This window comes from Lissotriton vulgaris, chromosome 7, assembly GCF_964263255.1.
Source record: "Lissotriton vulgaris chromosome 7, aLisVul1.2, whole genome shotgun sequence".
In the NCBI taxonomy this organism is placed as follows: Eukaryota; Metazoa; Chordata; class Amphibia; order Caudata; family Salamandridae; genus Lissotriton; species Lissotriton vulgaris.
This window is the reverse complement of record NC_141695.1, coordinates 838,406,324-838,430,152: the sequence shown is the minus strand read 5'-3', so window position 1 is coordinate 838,430,152 and position 23,829 is coordinate 838,406,324. Positions and strand designations below refer to the sequence as shown.

General features: G+C 48.2%; 1 protein-coding gene across 2 annotated transcripts in view; it reads right to left on the bottom strand.

The window, feature by feature from the left end:
* The window catches only part of LRRC45 (leucine rich repeat containing 45), a 493,704-nt gene that overhangs the window by 324,595 nt on the left and 145,280 nt on the right, over positions 1-23,829 (bottom strand). For both annotated transcript variants that reach the window (XM_086931189.1, XM_086931190.1), the window contains exons 6-9: positions 9,544-9,672; positions 9,209-9,321; positions 8,747-8,805; positions 8,528-8,605 (exon numbers count right to left, since the gene is read on the bottom strand). In XM_086931189.1, coding sequence (XP_086787315.1) covers positions 8,528-8,605; positions 8,747-8,805; positions 9,209-9,321; positions 9,544-9,672 — 379 coding nt within the window. The remainder of the gene's footprint in view (positions 1-8,527; positions 8,606-8,746; positions 8,806-9,208; positions 9,322-9,543; positions 9,673-23,829) is intronic.

Here is a 23,829-nt window from a genome sequence, read left to right as displayed (position 1 = left end):
CGTAAAGAGTCTTCCAAAGGCCCCCAAAACCTGTCCAGGAGGGTAGGGCAGAGACATTTCCAAACCAAAGGTGTGTACCAGGGTAAGAACTGTGACCCTAAAAAGGTGTGGTGTTTTAATTGTAAAGCCAATGGATGCCAGACTGGGGACACATCCCATCCCACAAAAGCTTACTCTAGTGTACCCCAAGTTACCACTGGGGTGGGGAGTCTCCAGATGGGATCCTTGGGGTGCCCTAAGCAGGTTAGAGAGCACACTGAAGCTACTCTAATCTAAGAGAGTAGGGTGGATGTAGCTGCCTCAGCTGTCTGTATTAGTAACCTGGAGAAATACAGACAACAGCCACATATGAATGGGGTCAGGGTGGAAGCACCAGTGGATTCAGGTGCAAGTGTCACCATGGTGACTGAAAAACTGGCATTCCCAGAGCAGTATTTGGCTGTACAAACTTATCCAGTCACCAATGCTGATAGATAAACTAAGGTTCATCCTAAGGCTATGCTGTCTTTAGAGTGGGGAGGGCTTACTGTCTAAAAGTAGGTGGTTGTGTCCTCTGCAATTCCTGTTTAATATCTGCTGAATGATCTGGAGACCTTAGCATGAGCTGAGGAAGAGCCACAAATCCATGAAGTCATGTGGGGAATACTTGAGTGGGTGTGGGTTAAAACCAGAGCACAGACAGAGGTACAAACTTCATGTCTGGCTACCTAAAAGCCATGTAGGTCAAGTGTGGGGAAACACACAAGTTTGCCACCCTATATCACCCACAAACCATAGGTCTGGTTGAGAGAGTCAACAAGACCATGAAAGGTATGATCATGGGACTCCATGCAAAACTCAGAAGGAGATGGGATGCCCTTTTGCCATGCCTGTTTTTCGCCTACAGAGAAGTGTCAGAGAAGGGCATGGGCTTTAGTCCCTTTGAACTTCTGTTTGGTCAGCCTGTGAGAGGGCCGCTCTCTCTAGTGAACGAAGGCTGGGAGAATTTTCTTAAAGAGCATAAGCAAGACATTGTGGATTGTATGCTTGGCCTACATTCAAGGATGGCTGAATATGTGGGCCAAACAAGTAAAACCTTGTGGCAAGCCAAGTACTCCAGAAGCTCTGGTATGACTAAAAGGCTGCACTGATGGAGTTCCAACTAGGGCATGGGTATGAGTGTTGGATTCTGTCCCATCAAGTATCCTCCAAGACAAATGGAGTGGTCCCCACCCTATTTGAGAGGAAATGTGAGGTCACCTACATGCTTGACCTAGGAACCTGTAGGAACCCTCACAGGGTCATCCATGTAACCCACATGAAACCTTTCTTTGACAGGGCTCATGTGGCTATGCTGATGTTCACTGATAGGGCTCAGGAAGAAGAGAGTGAACCACTCCCTGGCCTCCTTTAACACAGTCCTAAAGATGGGTCTGTTGAAGGAGTTGTCCTCCCAGACACCCTCTCTGCCCAACAGCAAGCTGACTTCAGACAAGTTCTGAGCCAGTATGCTTGGCTCTTTTCCCTAACCCCTGGTCAGACAACCTGGTGTACCAATCATGTGGACACAGGAGACAGCCCACATGTCAAAAACAAAATATACAGACAGTCTGACCAAATTAAGGAAAGCATCAGAGCTGAAGTCAGCAAGATGCTAAAGTTAGGGGTGACTGAGCCTTCTGAAAACGCCTGGGCTAGTCCAGTGGTCTTAGTCCCAAGCCTCATTCCAAGGGTGGTAAACCAGAGAGGAGGTTTTGTGTGGACTAAAGAGGTCCCAATACTGTCACGAAGACAGATGCACACCCTTTCCCAAGAGCTGATGAATTAATTGACAGGTAGGGGGCAGCAACATTTCGCAGTACCTTTGATTTGACATCAGGGTACTGGCAGATTGGTCCAACTTCAGGAGCAAAAGGGAAATTAGCCTTCTCAACCCCAGATGGACATTACCAGTTCACTGTAATGCCATTTGGATTAAAGAATGCCCCTACCACCTTCCAAAGGTTGGTGAATATTGTCCTTTCTGGGTTAGAATCTTTCAGTGCAGCATATCCTGATGATATTGTTGTCTATTGCTTCACTTGGCAGGGTCACCGGATTCACCTTGGCAAGATCCTTGAGACTTCCAGAGTGTAGGTCTCACTATCAAGGCAAGCAAGTGCCAGATAGGGCAGGGCTCTGTTGTATACTTGGGCCATCTTGTAGATGGAGGCCAAATTTAACCCTTACAACCGAAGATCCAAACAATTGTGGACTGGGTGCTCCAACAACCCAGAGTCAAGTCAGGGAACTCCTTGGCTTGACTGGGTACTACAGGAGGTTTGTGAAGGGGTATGGTACCATTCTGGTACCCCTCACAGAGTTGACCTCTAAAAAGCAACAAAAGAAGGTAAACTGGACAGTGAGCTGTCAAAAGGCTTTTGACACCCTGAAAGAATCAAGGTCTCTAGCACCCTTTCTTAAAGCTCCGGATTATTCTAAGCAGTTGATAGTGCAGACTGATGCCTCTGAACATAGGATAGGAGCAGTCCTATCCCAGACCAATGACGAGGGCCATGACCAGCCTGTTGCTTTCATTAGAAGGAGGTTAATCCCCAGAGAGCAGCGTTGGAGTGCCATTGATAAGGAAGCCTTTGCTGTGGTTTCGTCACTAAGGAAGCTGAGACCATAGATATTCCCACGTTTTGCCTAATATTTGATGTAATTCTGACTGATGTGCACTGGGTTCCTGCTAACCATTGCTCTTTCCATAAAACAAGATCACTGTGCAATTGTTCCCCAATTGGCAGGACCTTAAGCACCCCTATGAATCCCTAGTGTAGGAACCTGGATCTTTATATTGTGGACCCAAAAGAGGTGCACTGTGTAACGTGTCCAGGGAAACCCCAAAGGAGTTACAGAGGCACAAATGACACCCTAAATGCCGCTTTGTGGTAGTGTAGGTGAGCAGTTAGGAATATCAGAGGGTAGTGCTAAGCATTTATTGCATACACAAAGTCAGTAAATGAGATACACACTCAATAAAAAAATCCAAAACCAATTTATAAAATCAACAAATACTGTTATATAAATTTAGATACCAAGATCATCAGAATCGGATAAGTACTTTTCGAGTTATGAATTTTCAGTTCCAAAATTCGACACATTTCTTTCTGGATCGGTAATGATATTCTAAGTAGTTAGCAGCGACTTACAGGACAGCTCTTCAGGGCTTCCGGTGAGTAAGGGGAAAGCTCCAAGCCTGCACCATGGTGATAAGATATCAACCACAAAATCAGCTCATATTAGTGGGAGTTGTGCCAAGGCCTGCTCCGGAGGTTATTTTAAGGCTCTGTTACGTAACACACATTCCCTACAGAAACATGAATCCCAAATCTTTGATCTATGCAAGACTATCTTCCTGATTCAATGTTTCTTACGGAGACTTAGCTTACACAATTTTTAAACCCCACATTCGCAGCAGCCATTCCCCCCAGCTATAAGGTCCTCTGGTTGGACCGCCTGGTCGGCAAAGGAGGGGGTGTAGCTATTATTTATGAAGAAGAATATGTATACAATCCTATTTCCCTGGGTGAGCAGATTGGTGCAGAATGCCTTGGATTTCACTGCTCCCTATCTGCACAGCAATCTCTTGCAGGAGCCCTGATTTATAGGCCTCCGGGTCCAGTAGGCTCCTTTCTCAACTCCTTAAATGAAGTGATTGCAACCCAAGCCCTCAGATCCAGCCATTTTACGATTTTAAGAAGCCTTCGGCTGACCCAAAAATACCAGCAAATTACAGGCCCATCTCCCTGCTGCCGGCTTTTTCCAAATTGCTGGCCACGAGGTCAGGATCACCGGGGAGATTTCACTGCAAAGGTGAGCCACTTGGGCCATCAGTGTCCGGTGCAGAGTGGGCAGGAGACATGGATCCTCATGGATCCGGGGACCTTGGAGCTGGTTTCTTCTTGGACAGATTCACTGTCCACAGGAGAGTTGGAGACTTTTTCGAAGCCAACAAGTCCTCCCAGAGGTTTTAGAGGTTGCTGTTGCAAGATAGATCGCAGGGTCGTTGAAGCAGGATACAGGCCAGTAGGGCTGGGGCCAAAGCAGTTGTCTCCTGCTGCACGGTGCATTCTTTCTTCTTAAGCCGCCAAAGATCTCTTTTCTAGGTCTGGGGGAGCCTCCTTATTACTAAGTTTAGGGGACGTTTAAGGGGAGGAGTAGGGCCAATGGGCACCTTACCTGAGATACAACACTCACTATTGTGCCACCCTTGTGCAGCCCTGATTGGAGGGTCCCCTCATCTTAAAGATAGAGGGGACTGAAAAGTGTGCTTACTTCGCCTCCTCCACCAGACTGGTGGAGTTGGCAAAGGTGGGTACACCTCTAGCCTTTCTACGTTTTCTGGCCCAAAGTGGGGGCATAAACCGGGTTGCTACCATCTGCTGCTAGCAGCAGAGGGTGGGAGTCGCATTGCAAAGGTGGCAGGCCTTTGAAGCTTCCCTTCGAGCACTGGCCCATCTTGGTGGAGATGCTTTGACACCTCTGCTCATACAAAACAACAAGGGCACCCATTCCAGTCAGCACAGGACCTCGGGGAACATATTTAAGAGAATAACAGTGGTCCCATGCACACGAGAAATAAGAGCACAGAATAAATATAGACACAATGGAAGCTATATTAAGTATTGACTTGTCCAGCCGGACAGAGGTCCAATTTTTACTTTAAACAACGTATGTTTTGAAAGGATACCTTCAACAATTCCATAGAGAGGGGCACAAACCTGTACCCAAACATATACAAATTGGCATAGTGAGGAAAGTAGTCTGAGAATAGAATAGAGTTTTTAGGCAAAAGCTGTAGTTTTCTGTAAATATTACAATACCAGAAATTCCTTTTAACACCATTACTAGCCTAACATAGCAGTTTGCACATTTCACAGTATATGGTTGTTAGACCTAGGGGTTTCCTAGCCAACACGTGGATAGCATGGCACAGAGGGGAAGACTAATTCCAAAGGCTCAATGTGTGAAGCTTGCGTAAAACCTCTCAGCAACTCAGCGCCCATCTATTCCAAAAATGACACTACACCTTGTTAGGAAAATAAGGTTCGTACTTTATAAAAATAGTCTCTGTTCTCTTTGGTTTGATAGCTCATTTGTTACATTAGTACATCACCTTTCAAATTAATGCCGTTTATATCACTTAATACATTTCATAACATGTTTCAGTATCAATTTACATGACCCTCCTTTTTCTTAGGGAATCAATAGACTACAGTTACACACAGAAAGATTATTGAGTTAGATAATTCCCTAGAGGGAACCCGAGTATACTTCACCCCCACGACTGCAGGATCAAAACGCTCTAACATTCACTGTACCACAATACTTCACAATGGTTGGCACGGCTGTATCACTAGGAAAGAATAGGTAGGTTAACATCACATTTCACTTTGCCTCCAGTGACATTTCCCCTGCTGTCATAAATATAGCTTGGGAGGATCTCAATACACTGTTTCCTCTAACCGTGTGACTGCACCTACACTTTCCCCCTGTGTTTGGGATTCAGCCCTTCTCTCCTTAATTCCTTATTTCTTTGATCTAAACTTCCCCCCACGAGTTCCACTCTTTCCTCTCAATCTCCTCCCCCTACTCGCTTGGCAGTCCTCGTGTTCCTCAGGTTTAGTTCTCTTATATCTTGCTCGTATTGTGGCAGAATCGTTCAGGAAAATTACTCTGGCCGGTTTCTATTTCCTGCGGGAATCACTCGACACCCTTTTAGGCACCTCTCCTCCTAGAACTGACTCCTCTCTAAGCCCAATGGATGCCCCAGCTTACTTTGGTCTCCGCTGGTGTCCTGTCGCTTGTGCGAGTCAGTCTCAGGGGGCGGCCTCACCACGGGGGTCTGAAGGTGGCCGTGCGGCGCTCCTCCAAAGCGGTCCAGAACCGCTAGCTGTACCTTCTTTCCGCTGCGCTGTCAAGGTGCTGCCGGTCCGCTCCTCACGATCCCCTTCCGGATGCAGCTGCGGCTCCTCCCTCTCTGCTGACGCCAGGGCACCTCCGGAAGCTCTTCCTCCTCTCCGCCCACACTGAAGTTGATCCGCCTGACTCCTCGACGATGCTGCGGGACAGCTTCTCCCGATCTCCTCAGGGGTACGACCGCTGCTCCTCTTGCCGCCGACGCCGGAGTCTCCGCTCTCTCTCCGCTCAGTAAGTTCGGCGTCTCGCCTGCAAAGCCGGTTCTGTAGCGGGGTGCAGGCTCCACAGACAGGGTCAGGTGGAGTTCTAGAGTTACTGAAATGTCGGGCAGTCCTTGACGTATGTACTCATTCCGACTGCCAGGCTTTGGGGTTGATTTTCTCTTCACAAGTTTTGTGATGCAAATGAATAGCTTGGGCACGAGAATTATTGATGGTTCTGCCAGATCAGGGTTTGGTCAACACCCGAGGGGCAGCGTCAGAACAGGTGATTGCCGGCCCACAAGTCGATCGTTCCCTAGTAAAGCACTGTCCTCCTCACGATATTGCCTCTCTCCTTCTCTGGTCACAGGTTTCTCTACGCAAAATGGCCACCTGAGTACTGGCCTTTATATAAGCTGACCCTAGTCCGTTGGAACCTGCTAGAGGGTTCCAGAACCTTCTCCATGCAACTCAATGGGTCAGCTTGGTTGAGATGACCGTTATGACAGTTGGTGGACTCCATTTTAGGTTTCCTGGATCTCACTAAATTTTCATAAGGTTGTCTAGGCCTCAAGGGAAAGGCGAAACGTCCTACTCAAGGAACACCTAGCCCCCTTAGTCAATGCTGACAACCAAAAGTCTGGGTGAACATAAAAAAAGAATAATAACACTCAGAGGCAAAAGGGGACAAAATAAATCATAATTGTGAGGGGACCCTCAGACGCAGACAGGTCTAACAATGGTGTTTTAAAAAGTCGATGGCGTTTCGATCCCATTTAAAGAATCACAGGGATCATCATCATCCCATGGCCAGGGAAGCTATCGCAGCCCATTGATAAGGCTCCTTCCCCCCACGCGACCGAGCAAACCGCTGGCGCGCCTTGAGTACTATCTCCCGAACATCGAGAGACTGATCCCCGTTCACCCGGTAATACACGGAACTCAGTACCTTGATCGTTCCGTTCCTTGGATCTAATAACACGCCGTTTTCTACCTGGCCGGTACCCACTGTGGTCAGGCTGATTCCCTTGGCTTTCATGGCTTGCAATATTTAGGCATTATTCTGTCCTGATGATGATCCCTGTGATTCTTTAAATGGGATCGAAACGCCGTCGACTTTTTAAAACACCATATACTGTGAAATGTGCAAACTGCTATGTTAGGCTAGTATTGGTGTTAAAAAAAAATTCTGTTATTGTAATATTTACAGAAAACTACAGCTTTTGCCTAAAAACTCTATTATATTCTCTGACTACTTTCCTCACTATGCCAATTTGTATATGTTTGGGTACAGGCTTGTGCCCCTCTCTATGGAATTGTTGAAGGTATCCTTTCAAAACATACGTTGTTTAAAGTAAAAATTGGACCTCTGTCCGGCTGGACAAGTCAATACTTAATATAGCTTCCATTGTGTCTATATTTATTCTGTGCTCTTATTTCTCGTGTGCATGGGACCACTGTTGTTCTCATAAAAATTGACACCTCTGCTCAGCATGTGCATTGTTTCTGGTCCCAGAGAGTAGAGGCTCGCCAACCAAGGGTCCAAAAACATGTCTGTGTGTGGCAGGCTTCCTAAAGCCAGTCAGTGCTCACAACAGGTTCGGAAGGTTTTCAGGGGGGCACCTCTGAGCTGCCCTCGGAGTACATGGTTTAATAAATCTCATACTGGCATCAGTGTGGATTTATTACAAGGAGCTGTTTGGTACCAAACACTCCTGGGTTCATTGAAGCCTTCATAGTGCTGTGGAACTCTAGTTGGCATGTTTCCAGCCCATGTACTCTCTATGGTTTCCCTAGCACTTAAAATATTAGGGAATAGACCATTATACTGTAGGGGCATATCTGCTCATGCAGATATGCCTACATCTGGGATATAGTGCACCCTGCCTTAGGGCTGTAAGGCCTGCTAGAGGGGTGACACCTATATCTTAGGCAGTGCTTTCTGGCATGGCACACACGTAGTGTTCCATGTCAATGCAGTCATTTTTTCACCTCACAGGGGCATGCCAGCTATAGGGGCAGTGGCATGGTCCTAGTGAGGGGGTCCCAGGGGACCCTGTTCAGCCTCCAGCCCCTAGGTACCTAGGGGAACACTTACTAGGGAGTTACAAGGGGGCAGAAGTACCAACTGTGGACATGTTTTTAGGGAAAGAACACAGGTCCTGGGAACCTGGACAGCAGGGACCCAGTACTATTCACTCAAAGTTGGATCAAAAGCAGGCAAAACATGGGGGGTTACTGCAACAGAACCCCAATTTCTCACACAGACACAACATTCTGCTGTATAATCAGACTGCTCAAAGCAAAGACCCAACATTGACAATACATGTTCTGATCCAGACTAGAATGGTATACATCTTAGGAAACATCATTGTTTTGCTTACTTGGCCCTCAGGGAATTCACAGCAGACTTCCGCTCATCCAGCACTTCCTGCAACTGTCCAACTCGCACTGCAGATGTCCTGCCATAAAAATATTAAACAGAAAATAAAGCGAAAGAGGATATGGAACAAAAATAAGGGGTCAAAGGCAATCAAATGATTGGTGCGGCAAAACTACAAGGGCTTGGTGGCCACACCAACGCAAGAGCAACCATTACTCACCTGCTGCTTCGGTGTAAATCCTCCCTCTGCCTGTCAATGGTTTCCATGAGATCCAAGAACTAGGAAGAAAAACAACAGCATGAGCAAGCAGGGCTGTAGTCACTATAATAGCCTGAAGCAGAAGGCCAGTAACATCAGCAACTTTTACCAGCAGACCAGTAACGTGATCAGTCTGTTTTAGCTCAACTGTAACAAAAGCATGAAGTTAGCAACAAGAGCAACCTAAAACACAAACAACTGGGAACTCTGGCTTGGAAGATATATGTGCTGCATTCACATAAAGCACCCTTTGGAATCATACACATGCCTCCATTTCATGTTTCATTAACTTTCATTTCCTGGCACACATCTCACTCACAACCATCTACTGCTCCAGGTTCAAACAGTCAGCTGACACACATTATTCACATTATTCCTCTGGTGCACTCCTCAAATCAGGGTATTGGGGAGAGAGTCAATGACCTGCTTCTTCTTCTCTTCCTTCAGGCTGCAAACCTCCTTGCTAAGGATCAGAGATCGGCTCCTGTTCTCCTTCAGTGTGCTCTGGCGCTCGTGATTGTGTGTAATGGCTTGTTCTAGTGAGAAAATGGAAAGCTTTAAATTTCAAGCAGACTGCTTGACTTCTTAATCAAAGCTACTCAAGCACTTTACACCCCCCCAATAATCCTACCTATGCCATAGGTGGAGACAAGGAGAGAGCAGTTTGGGATGACAGACAGAAGATGACAGAAAGGGAATCCTCCAGAAACTGCTTTAGCTATAAAACAGTGTTATATCCACTGCACGCCCATACTCACCAATGGCCTTCAGGATGTCACTGGGGATATTGTTCCCTGACAGGTCCAATTTTCCTAGAGTCTTATTATTGTGAAGACAGTTCAGTAGACTTCTGCCTCCCAAGAGTCCAATGTTATTCCAGCGCAAGTCTATGAGACAATAGAATAAACAAAGTTAGTTGAAGAAATCACAAAAACATCTCCAATCATCAATACTGTGAGGACAGTAGTAAGAACTTTGGCTCAAGGCACAAGGAATCTGTTTAAGGATAGAGGCAGAGGGGTTTAACAATAGTTTCTCCTCCAAATCTCTTTACACCAAAGCAGTGAAGTATCATCTGATACCCACGGACATTTAATCACCATGGAGCAGAAGTCACAATGCGCTTGTGATACAACAAGGATGTATGCTGAGAAAATGATCAGGCTATAATAGATATGTTAAAGGAAAAGACAATCAATTTTTTCATGTTTAATAATACATCTGCATCCAAAAATGTTGTTTGGGATACATACCTGTTATTTATAACGGGGGTAATGATCAGTATTTCAGGACAAAAGAGAAAGGAATATAGCAATAAGAAAGAATAATTGGAACAAAGGATAATAGCACTTGAGCTGTGTAGAGAGCCTTCAGGGGAGGTAGACCCTATTGAGAAGTGGCAGGAGGAAAGATCTGGGTATAAACGTGCTCTAACCACTAAGCTAGATGGTAGAGTTCGCGCACGATGGGAAGCTAGTAAATTGGTGCATTTTATGTATCGCAAAAGCGCCGGGAAACTCCTGGCTTGGAAAATGAAAATAGAAACTATCAAAAATTATATAAACAAGATCAAATGTACCGGGAATACCTTAAGGGAGGGACAGGTGATCAAGCAAGTCTTTGTGGACTTCTTATATGGGGACCTATATACAGATGATCTGTGTAATTCGGAAGCTCAGGTTAACAGTTGGCTAGAGGGTCAGACTGTGGAAAAATTCTCAAGGGAGGAAAAAGAATGTCTAGAAAAAGAAATAAAGCAGAATGAGCTCTACGCAGCGATTAAAAAAGGGAAAAAAGGGTAAAAGAATAAAGCACTGGGTCCAGATGGGCTTCCAAATTAATTTTATTTAGAACTCAGAGATACCTTATGGCCAGTATTGACTGAACTCTTGCAGATATCTGGGAAGATCGAGCACCCTTACCAAAGTCCTGGGAGGAAACTGTAGTGACCCTAATTTAAAAACAGGGGAAGGATCCAAAGTCCTGTGAGGCCAATAGACCAATATCCCTTCTAAATTGCAATTATAAATTATATGCTACCATCCTTGTCAATACATTAGTAAAGTAATTGGGAATGTAATAGCAGAAGATCAGAAGGGGTTCATGAAAGGTACATATATGCATCATTTAAGTCATGAGCTTATAGGCACAATTGATCTGGCTGTGGAGCATAAAAAAAACCCTTGCTATCATCAAACTTGATGCTACCAAAGCCTTTGATAGGGTGAACTGGCAATTACTGTATTCTATACTGAATCATTGTAATATGGGTGACACATTCTGTAGGGCTGTACAAGGGATATATAATGCTTCTGTTGCAAAGATTATGTTGAATGGGAATTTAAATCAAAGTTTTAAAATAACAATGGGGACAAGACAGGTCTGCCCCTCTTTCCGCTCCCATGCAATTTATATATTGAACCTTTTGCAGAAAAAAATAGGTTGGAACAACAAATCCTTACATTTGGCAGAAACAAATCGCTTGATACGCCAATGACGTTATGGACTATACACAAAATCTACGTTAACTGTGGACAGCTTAGATCTAGTGGTGGTAGAGTTTGGGAAGATTGCAGGATATGAAGCAACCCCAACTAAAACAGAGGTAGTGGTTTGGAACATGGAGGAAAGGCATAATCTGATAAAAGAGGAGATAAAATATCTGGGAATAAAAGTAGGCAACTCATTAGGGAAACTGGTGGAATTAAGCTTTAAGAAAACTATGGCGGAAACGAACAAGCTAATAGCTGGGTGGTCACATCTCCTGTTAACAATGCTTGGGAGGGCCAACTTAGTCAAAATGTTAATCCTCCCCAAATTCACATTTCTTTTTAATATGATACCTCTACACTTTAGGAATATATGGTTTCAACAACTCCATAGTAGGATAGATTCCTTTGTATGGGCATCTAAGGGAAGAAGAATTGCAAGAAGGAAGTTGAGGAAAAAATAAGATAAAGGATGCATTGCGCTGAGCAGAAGGGAAACAAGCACTGCTAGAAGCAAGGGCAAGTAGAATTTTGACGGGGTGATATCACAAAAAGATTGAACACGGAGCAGAAGAGAAACAAGCACTGCTAGTAATGGGCACACACTACCACAGACAATCTGCGGAATGAGATAAAGGGTCTAACGAGTGCACGTGGTGACTGGTCGTGCCACATGAAGCACTGGGGCTGAGTGGTCTGCAACAAAGAAGAGGTTGCATACGCACAACGAAGCAAAAGGGACGGCGAGAGAATCGAATTACCGACCATAGTGGGGAGGGATCTGTATTTGGAGCCACAGAAACCGCACCACAGGACATGCGCTAAGTGAGGCCCTGACGCGCCGAAAGTGAGGACTACGTGGCGGACGGGCGTCCCAGCAACCTATGGACGGTGGGGACAGTGACGGAGGAGCACTTTACGTGAAGGATATTGGAAGGCAGGTGGCTGAGTGACTGAGCAACCTAGCATACATGAACTATAGAACACCAGAAGAGACCCGGACGGAGGACACCTGGATCTTAGCGAGAAGGGTGTGGAGAGAACCACAAGACCACTGACCAAGGACGGTAGCACGGGAAAACACCTACGGAAAACATTGAAGGTGGGTGAACACCTGGGGGAGGCCTAGATGGAGGCATTAGGGGAGAGAGAAAACCCCTACCAGTGGACAACTGCGAACATGGGGAAAGCATCCAAAAGGCGTGATAAAGAGCAACAGGAATAGACTAGAGAGTACGTTGTTGATTCAAGGCTGCGGACAGGGACCGGTAGCGAGAGGAAAGAAGCCCACAATGACCAATCTCTCTACGACATCCTACAGGCTATAGAAACATCCAGATCAGCTGGCGAATCAAAGATTGATAGGCTCCGGGAAACCTGGGCCTGCTGAGGGCGGATCATAGGAAGCTAGCAGACCGGGTCACAACAGCAGAAGGAGATGTCAGAGACCTAAAGCCACAGGTGAGCTCGGTTACCCACAAACTTACAGACATTGAGAAAAGGTATCACGTGTTAGAGCTGAGAGCAGAGGATGCAGAAAATAGGGCACGGCACAATAATATACGAGTCTTGGGCCTGCCGCAAAAGGTTGAAGGGAACAATATGGTTGCCTACCTGGAAAACTGGATCCACACCGAGGTGGCAGAAGAAGGCCTGTCCCCTTACTATGCCTTGGAGCGGGCTCATAGATTCCCTGCAAGGGCGCCCTCACCCGGAAGGACACAGAGACCAGTGGTAATGCGGCTACTCTTCTACAAAGACCGAGATCACGTGCTGAGCCAGGCACGGATAAAGGACACCTCAAAATACACAACAGCACCGTTAGGATCTTTCCCGATTTCTCCAGAGATGTGCAGAGACAGAGAGTATCCTATAACTCAGGTAAGCGAAAATTTAGACAAATGGGGATACCTTATTCTATGGTTTCCTCGGCCAAGCTACGGATAATCTGAAACGGGGAAACCAAGTTCTTCGGCACACCACAGGAGGTGTGGGACTGACTTGAGGAGCAAGGCCCACAAGAACGGAGAGGCGGGGAGCCGGAGCGAGGTTTAACAAGACCCCCAGGAAAAGGGGGGAAACCCAAAAGCCAAACTCAGCGAGACAGGGAGGCAATAGCATCGCTGAGAGCTCATGGGAGACGAGGCACCTCTCCATTGTCAGGAGAGGACCCAAGTGAATCAGACTCCGATACCAGTTCGAGCACGATGGAGGAGGCCAGCCCGGTCCTTCCAGAGATGACTCACAGAACAGCAGATAACATCACTTGAGGGACATAAGACATGCAAGTAGCAACCAGGAATCTTGAGCAGGGGGATCTGGGATGACCCGAACACGGGCTCATATGAGCAGAAGGAGGGCGCCGGACCTGATGGTCATATGCATTATGCACTGGGGTGGGACCCGGCAGGGGTGGGGGGGGTCTCTCCTGCCGGTGAGTGCAAGCCTCGTCACTACCTGAACTTTGGACACTTGTTCTAATTACACACCGTTGCATAGTTTGGATGAGGGAGAGATTTTCCCTGGTCTTGGGGGGGTGGGGGCGTTGGGGTGTTTACTTAGTTATAAGTTGGGGGCACTGCTGCCTACCAAGAGGAACCATGAACTGTAGTAACAAGGATCACATCACTCAGAGTAAGTCGCTGGAAGCTGGCCATGTAGGGGGAGATCAGATAGAGGAAGGAGAGATAAGTTGTAATGCCAAAGCAGACGACATATAACCTCCTATCATGGAATGTCCGGGGCATGCACTCTATGCACATGCGCTACAAAATCTTCGCCCACTTAAATAGGCGAGGGATTCACATAGCAATGCTGCAGGAAACTCACACTTTGGTACCTGAAGGGGCGGCATTACATCGGCGATGGAGGGGACAGGCATACTACACCTCATTCTCTGGATTTGCAAGAGTGGTATTGATCTGGATACAGGCGGGGGTCCCATTCCAGCATACGGGACACAAAGTAGATCCAGAGGGTCGCTACGTAATAGTGACAGGGAGGCTAGATGGGCAGAACATAACGCTAATAAACATATACGGACCGAATGTAGACCAGGGGGCCTTTCTAGAGCAGATGTCTGGGACTCTGGCACCCTACATGAGGGCTTTTAGGGACTGGCAGACCGGATGGGGGCTCGTGGATACGTGGTGACGCACCTATCCGCTAGAAAGGGAGTACTCCCACCTCTCACATGTTCACAACTTACATGTGCCGCTGGATACTTTTCTATGTTCACCTGACAAACATGCACTACTTCAGGGCATGGAATACCTAACATGTACTGTGTCAGACCACAACCCGATATTGACTAGACTGCACTGGGGGATGCAACAACAACCCATCCCTACATGGCGCCTAAAGCCCGAGGCGCTGGACGACCAAGAGTTCTTACACAAAATCAGGGGTCATATTACATCATACTTTGCGGACAATGCACACTTCACTGACTCCAGGTTAACGCAATTGGAGGCCTTCAAGGCAGTAATCAGGGTACAATGTATGGCGGTGTCCATTGGAGTCCGGTGAACACTGCTTACAGATGGTCAATATCCAACCAGCACCGGGTGGAGAGAGGCACATGACAGGGGTGTCCCATCTCTCCATTGCTGTTTGCACTAGCAGTGGAACCACTAGCGTGTAGGGCATGATCCGGAGAAGAGTATGGAGGCCTACAATTGGAAGGGCAAAGGCACCACATAGCGCTGTATGCTGACGACTTCCTACACTTCCTCAAGAATGGGGAGGGGGAGGGGAGGGGATCCAAGATGGACGCGTGAGCACAGGGCTCCCGAGACCCTTTCCGCCTCCCGCATTCATCCTGCCACATATCCTGATTTTGATGACGGGTTCTACTAGCTGATGCCCTGCTGACACGATACCTTCTTTCAAAAATCAATTTTTTGGGCCGTCGGGAACCAGACTCACTGCATCTCGAAACTTTGCGGCCTACATCGACGATTATCCACGGACTCGAGTCTTCGAAGTACCAAGGTGGCAATTGAACAACAACGGTCAATGAGATCCGACCGCAGCCCCTGTGGTACTTTCGGTTTCGGTTTTGGTCACTATCTACTGCGACTTGCTGCCTGTTGACACTGCTGGCCTGTGCCTTGCTGCTGGCTCCAGGCTTATCTCCTGTCTCTCGCCCTCATCCCTGGCTCCACAAGTCGGTTCTGCGGAGAGCCATTCTCGCCAGATCTCAAAAAGGCCCGACAGGACTCGCTACCCAACATGGCGAGCAAGTCGGAGAGTGAGAAGCGGGCCACCAGGGGCACATTCCGAGGGGGTGTCGCCCAAACCAATACTATAGATCGCTGCGCCCGCCCGAAGGGATCCCCTGGTGGGGTGGGTAAAACCCCGGATGAGACCGGAGATGGCTCTCCTGCAACGGAAGACTTGACACTGCGAGACGTCATGGGCGCCATTGCCAGTGTGAAGACCTCTATGGGTCAGCAGTATGAGACACTGGCTTCAAAGATAGACACTGTGGCGATTGAAGTCAACCTCATCAGGACGGATCTCGCAAAGACCAACGAGCGGGTCAAATCGCTGGACATTAAGACTGCAAGTCTTACTACCGATGTCTCGGACCTTCAGGCTGAAGTCCGTAATCTCCGGACATCCAATGACTTGTTTGCCCGTCGGCTGGATGACTTCGAGAGCCGGCCCAGGCGCAACAACGTTCGCATTATTGGTGTTCCGGAAAACTCCACGGAATTATCCACAGATCTTTTGGTGGAGGACCTTGTGCTGCATCATCTAGCGCCTAAGGGCCTCAGCAACTTCTTCACCGTGGAGCGCGCCCACAGAGTTCCAGGCGGGAGGCCTAAACTGGGCGCCGCACCAAGGCCTATCATAGCCAGGATTTTTAATTTTCGGGACAGAGACGCTATCCTCCAAGCTTCACGCACCAATGGACCCACAAAATTTGACAAAGTGTCGATCAGTTTTTATCCAGACTTTACGCAAGCGGTGCAAAAACAGCGCATGGGCTTCACGGGGGTGAAACAACGCCTTAGAGACATGGGACTAAAGTACGCCATGCTTTTCCCGGCCCGCTTGAGGGTCGAATACGAGGAGCGTGCACTCTTCTTTGATCGCCCGGAGGTTGTCAGTGACTGGCTTGATACTCTGCCGACACACTGCAACCGACCGGAACAATCAAAAGGCGCTGAAGGTGGCCTGGAGGAACAGGTGGAGTGAGTCCTTACCGGTGTGCCAGCTATATGGACTTACGGCAGTGGTTTGATTATTCCTATGTACATGAATCGTTGATTACCCAGGGGTGGGAGGGCTTGGGATTCTTCCTCCTCTAGGGGGTTCTTTCTCTCTTTTCGTAGATTAGTTTATTGGGGCGACAGGTTGGGGTGGCTCGCTGGTCTAACGCAGGGGTGCAGGGTGGGGGGTGTGTTTTAGGGGCTTTCCTGGGGGTGGGTCTTTGTTTCTTTGTTCATTCCGAGGCTTAATTTTGCTGCATACTTTGTCTATTGTGCCTGTTTCTTTGTGGGGGGAACACAGTTCACATTTCTGGAATGGGGGTAGGGGGCTGAGGGTGCTGAGTTAGAATGTGAATGGTCTGGGTGATAGGATCAAGCAGGGGATATTGTCTTGCGGCACATTCAGGATTTACTACTGGGTCGAGGGGGGCGGGCGGGCGTCCTAGTTTGGAGTTCCCTCCCCTTGGAGATAGATGACACTGTGCTGGATGATAGAGGCCGGTATGCAGCCATTACGGGCCGCTGGGAGGGGAAGACGATCTCCATACTCTCCGTGTATGTCCCACCGGGTTTACAGTCCACCACGTTTTCTGATTTGGGTAGGGTGGGTTTGAGCTTCCCTGAGGGCATGTTGGTTGTGGGTGGGGACTTTAACTCGGTTCATGGCAGTGAGGACCGTAGCCCCACAGGACTCTCTTGAGATCACAGTCATGGTTGGGCAACTTCCTGGATACGCTGGGTTTAGTAGACTGCTGGAGACAACTGCACCCTGGACAGGCACAATATACCTTTTATTCGGGAGCACATGGGAGTCTCTCAAGGCTTGATTATATCCTAATGCCAGCGGTGCTGATGGTCTCTGTGAGGGAAATTCGACACCTAGCTAGGGGGATCTCAGATCACTCCCCACTTTGGCTTACAATTGATGTGCAGTTGGGGACTGAGGGCCGGGTTGCTCCGATTAACCCCTGGCATCTACGTAATCCGAAAACTAGAGCTGAGGTGGTTAAATGTATGGATTACTACTTTGCTGAGAACGTGGGGTCAGTGTTCTCCTCCATCTCCTTGTGGGAGGCCTATAAGACAGTGATCCGGGGTCAAACCCTGTCCTTGATTGCTAGCGTGAAGAAAAGCAAGAATGAGGACGTGGTATGTTTGGAGAATGAAATCACAGCTTTGGAAGAAGAGTTGGAATCTGTGGTTACATCTGAGGGGTTGCATGTTTTGGCCCTTAAACAGGCCGACTACAGAGCGTTGGTGACGGATGCGGCCAGGATGATGAGTCGTGAGCAACAGGGGCGTTTGTATGATGTTGGTGACAAGGCAGGAAAGTTGATTGCGTGGCTGGATAAGAGAGAACGGTTGAATTGGGTGGTGCCTGTTGTGGAAAAAGAAGACGGTACGCGGGTTGTGGACCCGGTTGAGATAGTCGCGGTCTTTGCCCAGCACTTTCAGAAAGTCTACGCGCCGGTCTCGAACTGACCGGAGGAGGACTCACATTTGCTAATTAGGGATATCGCGTTGCCTAGCCTGTCGGAGTCCGACAGGGAGCTTATGGAGGCAGATTTTTCTGCTGATGAAATAGCGCTCGCTATCCGCTCCCTTCGCTTGGGGAAGGCCTCCGGCCCGAATGGTATCCCGATAGAGCTGTACAAATTGTGTCCAGACAAGATGGCGCCGCACCTTCGCCGAATGTTTCTGGAATCGCGAGATCTTGGAACCCTTCCCCGGGATCAGAGACTGGCGTCCATTGCAGTCATCCACAAAGATGGAAAGCCCCGTGACCAATGTTCGTCATACAGGCCTATCTCGCTTTTGAACGTTGAACCCAAAATTTTGGCAAAACTTTTGGCAAATCGTCTGGTTACAGTGATCAGTGATTTGATACACCCAGATCAGTCTGGGTTAATTCCTCATCGCAATACTGCGCTCAACCTTCGCCGCCTTCATGGCGTACTGGCAAGGGCAGGGTCACTTCGTCAGCTGGCCATCTTGGTTTCTTTGGATGCCTCGATGGCCTTCGACACAATAGAATGGCCGTATTTGTGGGCGGCCCTCGCAAAATTTGGTTTTGGCCCAAATTTCATCGGGTGGGTCAGACTCCTTTATGAACAGCCACTGGCCCAAGTGGTGGTCAATGGTAGGGCCTCGGAACCTTTTGTTCTCGGAAGAGGCACACGGCAGGGCTGCCCATTGTCACCGCTGCTCTTCGCGCTCGCCCTTGAACCCCTTGCCGCGTGGCTTCGGTGGGAGCCATCGCTTAAAGGCATCAGTTGGTCCTCTGACTTTGAGGATCGTATATCGTTGTACGCAGACGATATTTTGTTATACATCACTTCCCTTCGTGAATCATTAGGAGTGTTGTTCGACGTGTTAAGCTCCTTCGGGAGGAACTCTGGCTTGACTATCAATTGGACCAAGTCCTGCATCTATCCGCTTACTGGAGAACTGCCCCTGTTGCCCCGCGTCTGTCCGATACCTGTATCGCGCGACGGCTTTAAGTATTTGGGGATTTACATCTCCTTGGACTCAGCCGTACGGTATGAGAGGAATTTGCTTCCGCCGCTCCGCCGGCTTCGATCGGACGTCACGGCTTGGTGTGGTTTGCCGCTGTCCCCGGTAGGGAGAGAGGCCCTGTTTAAGATGATGTCTCTCCCCCGATTCCTGTGCGCCCTCCAAAATACGCTTGATTTGGTGCCTGCCAGTTATTTCCGCGAGATCGAGGGCCTCCAGAGGAAGCTGGTGTGGGACGGACGGCCTCGCATTGCACTGGCGAAATTGACTTTGCCCTGGTATGACGGGGGCATAGCGCTGCCCGATATAAAACGATACTACTGGGCATCTCAACTGAGTGCAGTCAATCATGCAATGTATGGTCCGGTACCGAATCCCGCATTCGGGATAGATAAATGGTAGCTACCGGGAGGCGATTACAACAGGGCGCTCTACTCTAGATCGTCTAGGAAGAATCTTACTGGACCCAACGGGGTTGCGGTACGAGTGTGGAGTAGCGCGACGGCTGCCACGGGATGGACGGACAAGCTGACTAGAGCAACCCCGCTTTACGCGGCGGAGAGGCTGGGCAATCTTTGTACGACGAAGGGGTTCGACAAATGGGATCTTATTGGTATCAGTCGGGTTGGAGACCTCTGGGTCAAGGATAGGATCAAAACCTTCGCTGAACTCCAACGAGAATATAAACTGAGCGATAGGGAGCACTTCCGCTATATTCAGAGTCCTCTCCCCTGGAAGATAGAGTGATTGACGGGTATGTCCCTGATAATACCATCTCTCTCATTTATAAAAAGCTTATTAATGACCGCTCGGATCTTCTTGTACAGCTTCGTGGGGCCTGGACCTGTGATGGGCTGGAGTTGGATGATGAGGATTGGCAGGCCGCGATATCCTCCCCTAAGGAAGTCGCGATTCCGGCACGTCTCCGGCTGGTGCACCTGAAGATTTTACACCGCGTATATGTCACGGGTCCACGCCTGATGAGTATGGGTTATTCCTTGGATGGGTTGTGTAGACGCGGCTGCGGTATGCTTGCTACTTTTCTCCATATTTTATGGGAATGTCCGGATGTTGTGGTATACTGGAGACGTGTGCATGCTATTATGGAAGAGGTGACGGGTGTTTCATTATTGCCTGAGTCCAGAAGGTGCCTATTGAACGTTTGGGAGCCGAATTATTATAGCGTTGCACAGACTCAATGGGCCACCCTCAGCAACATGATAGCGAAAAGGGACATAGCCCAGCTGTGGGGGTCTCAAAGGGCACCTCTGGTTTCAACATGGAAGGAAAACATGGACTGGTGCATGTTTAGAGAAAAAACTGTATACATCGCCCGTGGGAGGCCCAAGAAATGGGGGAGGATATGGGGTCAATGGAATTCGTATCGTGGAGAGGTCTGCACCCCCCCTTTCGTAGAAACCACTAATATTCCTCTGTCCCCGTGACCGTGCATTCCATACATCCGTCTCCTATTGTACACAGTTTGCTTGCCTACTCTAGACCCCCCATTCCCTCCCCGAGATTCTTTATCCTTTCTCAAACCAGCTTCTTTGACTGGGTCGCTCCCCCTGCTACCTGAGACAGCCACTTATACTACAGTTATTACCTCGAATTTTTTGTTGGTATGTTTGTTTTAAAAATGTAAAATGTGAAACCTTTCATTTATCCTCCTACCATCATAAGATCATCGCATTGGCATATAATATCGCTGCCGGACCCACGGGTTGTCGGCTGATGAGCTGTGTACTATTTTTGATTATGATATTTATTGCTACTGACCGGCCCCTGTGGTTGTAGGTCTGTATTTGTATTACTTTTCTTGTAAAAAAGGTTTTCAAAAAAAAAAAAAAAGGATTGTGGAGGGGGAGCTGTGAGGGGCAAAGAATATGATGGAAAAGTGTGTTGCATTATCGGGTATCCGGGTTAATTGGCAGAAGTCTCGGCTATTCCCAATGGAAGCGGGCACTCCACCGCCAGAGGACCTGGGTGAGCTGCACTGGGAACCCCAATGCTTGGGGTACCTGAGGGTGAAGGTTTCTCACTTCATGGCAGATGTGCAAGAAGGATATGTAGGTGGGGTCACTGCGGTCGCTCAAGATAATATGGCATTCTGGGAAATGCTTCCCTCTCGGTGGCGGGCCGGATTTCCCTACCAAAAATGGTGCCCCTCCCCAAGTAATTATACTTCTTTACCACACTACAGATATGGACACCAGGGGCATGGTTCTGAGAACTGGACTCCTGCACCTCTGCATTTATATGGGGGAGGGGCAGAAGGAGAGTATCCTAACTACGTTAATAAGGACACAGTCAGAAGGGGGCCTCGCGGTGCCTGAATTGTAGGCATATTACTTGGCTGGACAGTTGCAAAGATTCACGCAGTGAGTGGCAGGGAGTCTAACACTGGACAGGGATACCCTCCCACCCTTCACCCCAGATAGGTTTGAATGTGTTCCGCACCCTGATGGGGACTTTGAAGACACCACAGGTCCAAAGTAATGAGCACAAAGTGATAAGTCAATGCTGGGGTAGGTGCCTATAAAAGACTAGGATACGCCGCCCATATTCACCAGAATTACTACTAGCACTTCTGGGGTAACTCCCACATTGGGGACACTGGAGGGGGATAGAAGATTGGGAGCAGGTCGGAAACTCGAAGGTGGGAGACTTATACCGGGACGGGAGCTACTCCCATTCGAAGAGTTCAGTACATATTGGGACATCCTGTAGGGTCACTTTCTACTCTATGGGGCAGTTACGAGGGAAATGTGGCAGCACTGGGGCACGGGCACGAATGAACCACCACGACATGCCACCTGCGAGTATATAGGCGTGGTGGGGGGGCCATAAAAGCTGTCACATGTCTACACAGGGCTATAGGGCGGGACTCTGTACAGCCGCTAGACAGGTTGAGGAATCAGTGGGTGGAAGACCTAGGCAGACCACTGGAAAACAAAGACTAGGAGAACATTCTATCACGCACAACTAATGTGTACAGAAACACTCGCTTCAGCCTAATTAGTTTTTACATGCTGCATCGAGCGTACATAACACTGGAACGCATCAACCAGATCTTTCACATAGAGGATGCTGAATGCCCGAGGTGTAGAGAGCGAGGGGCAAACTATATCAATATGGTGTGTAGCTGCCAGGCCCTGACACAATATTGGCAGGAAGTAACAAGGGAGACGGCTAGGATAACAGAACGTATAGTCCCGTGAAAACTAGAACATGTCCTACTCAATCTGTTACCCCATACAGCTCAAACTAAAGGTCACTGATAAGTTCCAGGACTTCTCCTTCATATTAGCAAAGCAGGAGATTACTAGTAGATGGAAGGCGTGGACTCGCCCTAGCATACATAGAGGGAAGAGAGAATTGGAAAAATGGGCAGAATACGAGGGCTGAATCTTTCTCAGAAATGCGAGAAGGGGCCTGGGAAAGCTGGAGGGGCACGGGCATGGGAGGTGCTGATAGATGAACTGAGGGACAAGGACCCTGGGTCTGAAGCCACCACCCCTGAGAGACCGTCACGACAGGGAAGTCCCTGGAGGCAGAATCAGGAGAGGAGAAGGGAGCCAGTGCCAGGAAATGAGGACCCTTACAAGCCTATGAACTGAGAGGGGATAGAGTTGGACGATAGCGACCGAATGACAGAGCCGCATACAACGAGAGATACTAGATGTGATCACAAGGGCGCTTCCTGTAACTATAGGAGACAGCAGTGCCGGGGGGAGGGTGGGAGTAGTTGAGTTTAAGTTTTAGGGGGGGAAGAAGGGAGGGGGGCTACTGAATGCATACGGGGCGTGTGAATGCTCTACAGCACTAGAGAAAATAATAATGATAGAGCAATTGACATGTAAAGGAGATGAGGGGTATGGGATAAGCTAAACTTGCAAAATGATAATTTGCAAAGTCGATATTGTGCTGAGTGAGATACATGTAAAAGGCAATAAGGAATATGCTACTTACCAGTATGCATCTGTTCTTGGCATAGAGGGCTGCAGAGTGGTACATTATGAATAGATCGCCATCTGGTGTTGGGCTCGGATGATTGCACTTTGTTTTTCTCTTGGAGAGTCTTTTGTCTCTTGGTGACTCCTCCCTTGGTTGGTAGTGCGCATGGGCATCGGCTCCATCCTTAGATTGTTTTGCCATAGTAGGGTTAGATGGAGTAGTATAGTAGAATACAGATAAGAGTGCCCATGTAAGTGTATCTAAATAAGATAATGTTGGAACAGACACAGGTTTCCGGGGAGGCTGGGAGGGCATGTACCACTCTGCAGCCCTCTATGCCAAGAACAGATGCATACTGGTAAGTAGCATATTCCGTTCGAGGCATATGGGCTGCAGATGGTACATTATGAATAGACTATATAGCAGTTCTCTCCCTAGCGGTGGTCGCCCGTGTCTGTTGCAACTGTCTGAAACAATGTTTTTAATACTGCCTGTCCCACTCTAGCTTGTTGTGTTGTGTGCACATCTACACAATAGTGTTTTGTGAAGGTGTGCGGTGTAACCCAGGTAGCCGCTTTGCATATGTCATCTAGTGGAATGTTTCCTAGAAATGCCATAGATGCTCCTAGTTTACGTGTAGAGTGAGCTCTAGGAGGAACAGTTAATGTTCTCTTTGCCTTTAGGTAGCATATCTGAATGCATTTTACAATCCATCTGGCAATGCCCGCTTTGGAGATGGGATTGCCTTTATGTGTGGGAGAAAACGCAACCAATAGCTGTTTTGTCTTTCTGAAAGTTTGTGTTCTTTCTATATAATACAATATGGCCCTTTTAACATCCAGTGTATGTAGGGCTCTTTCAGCTA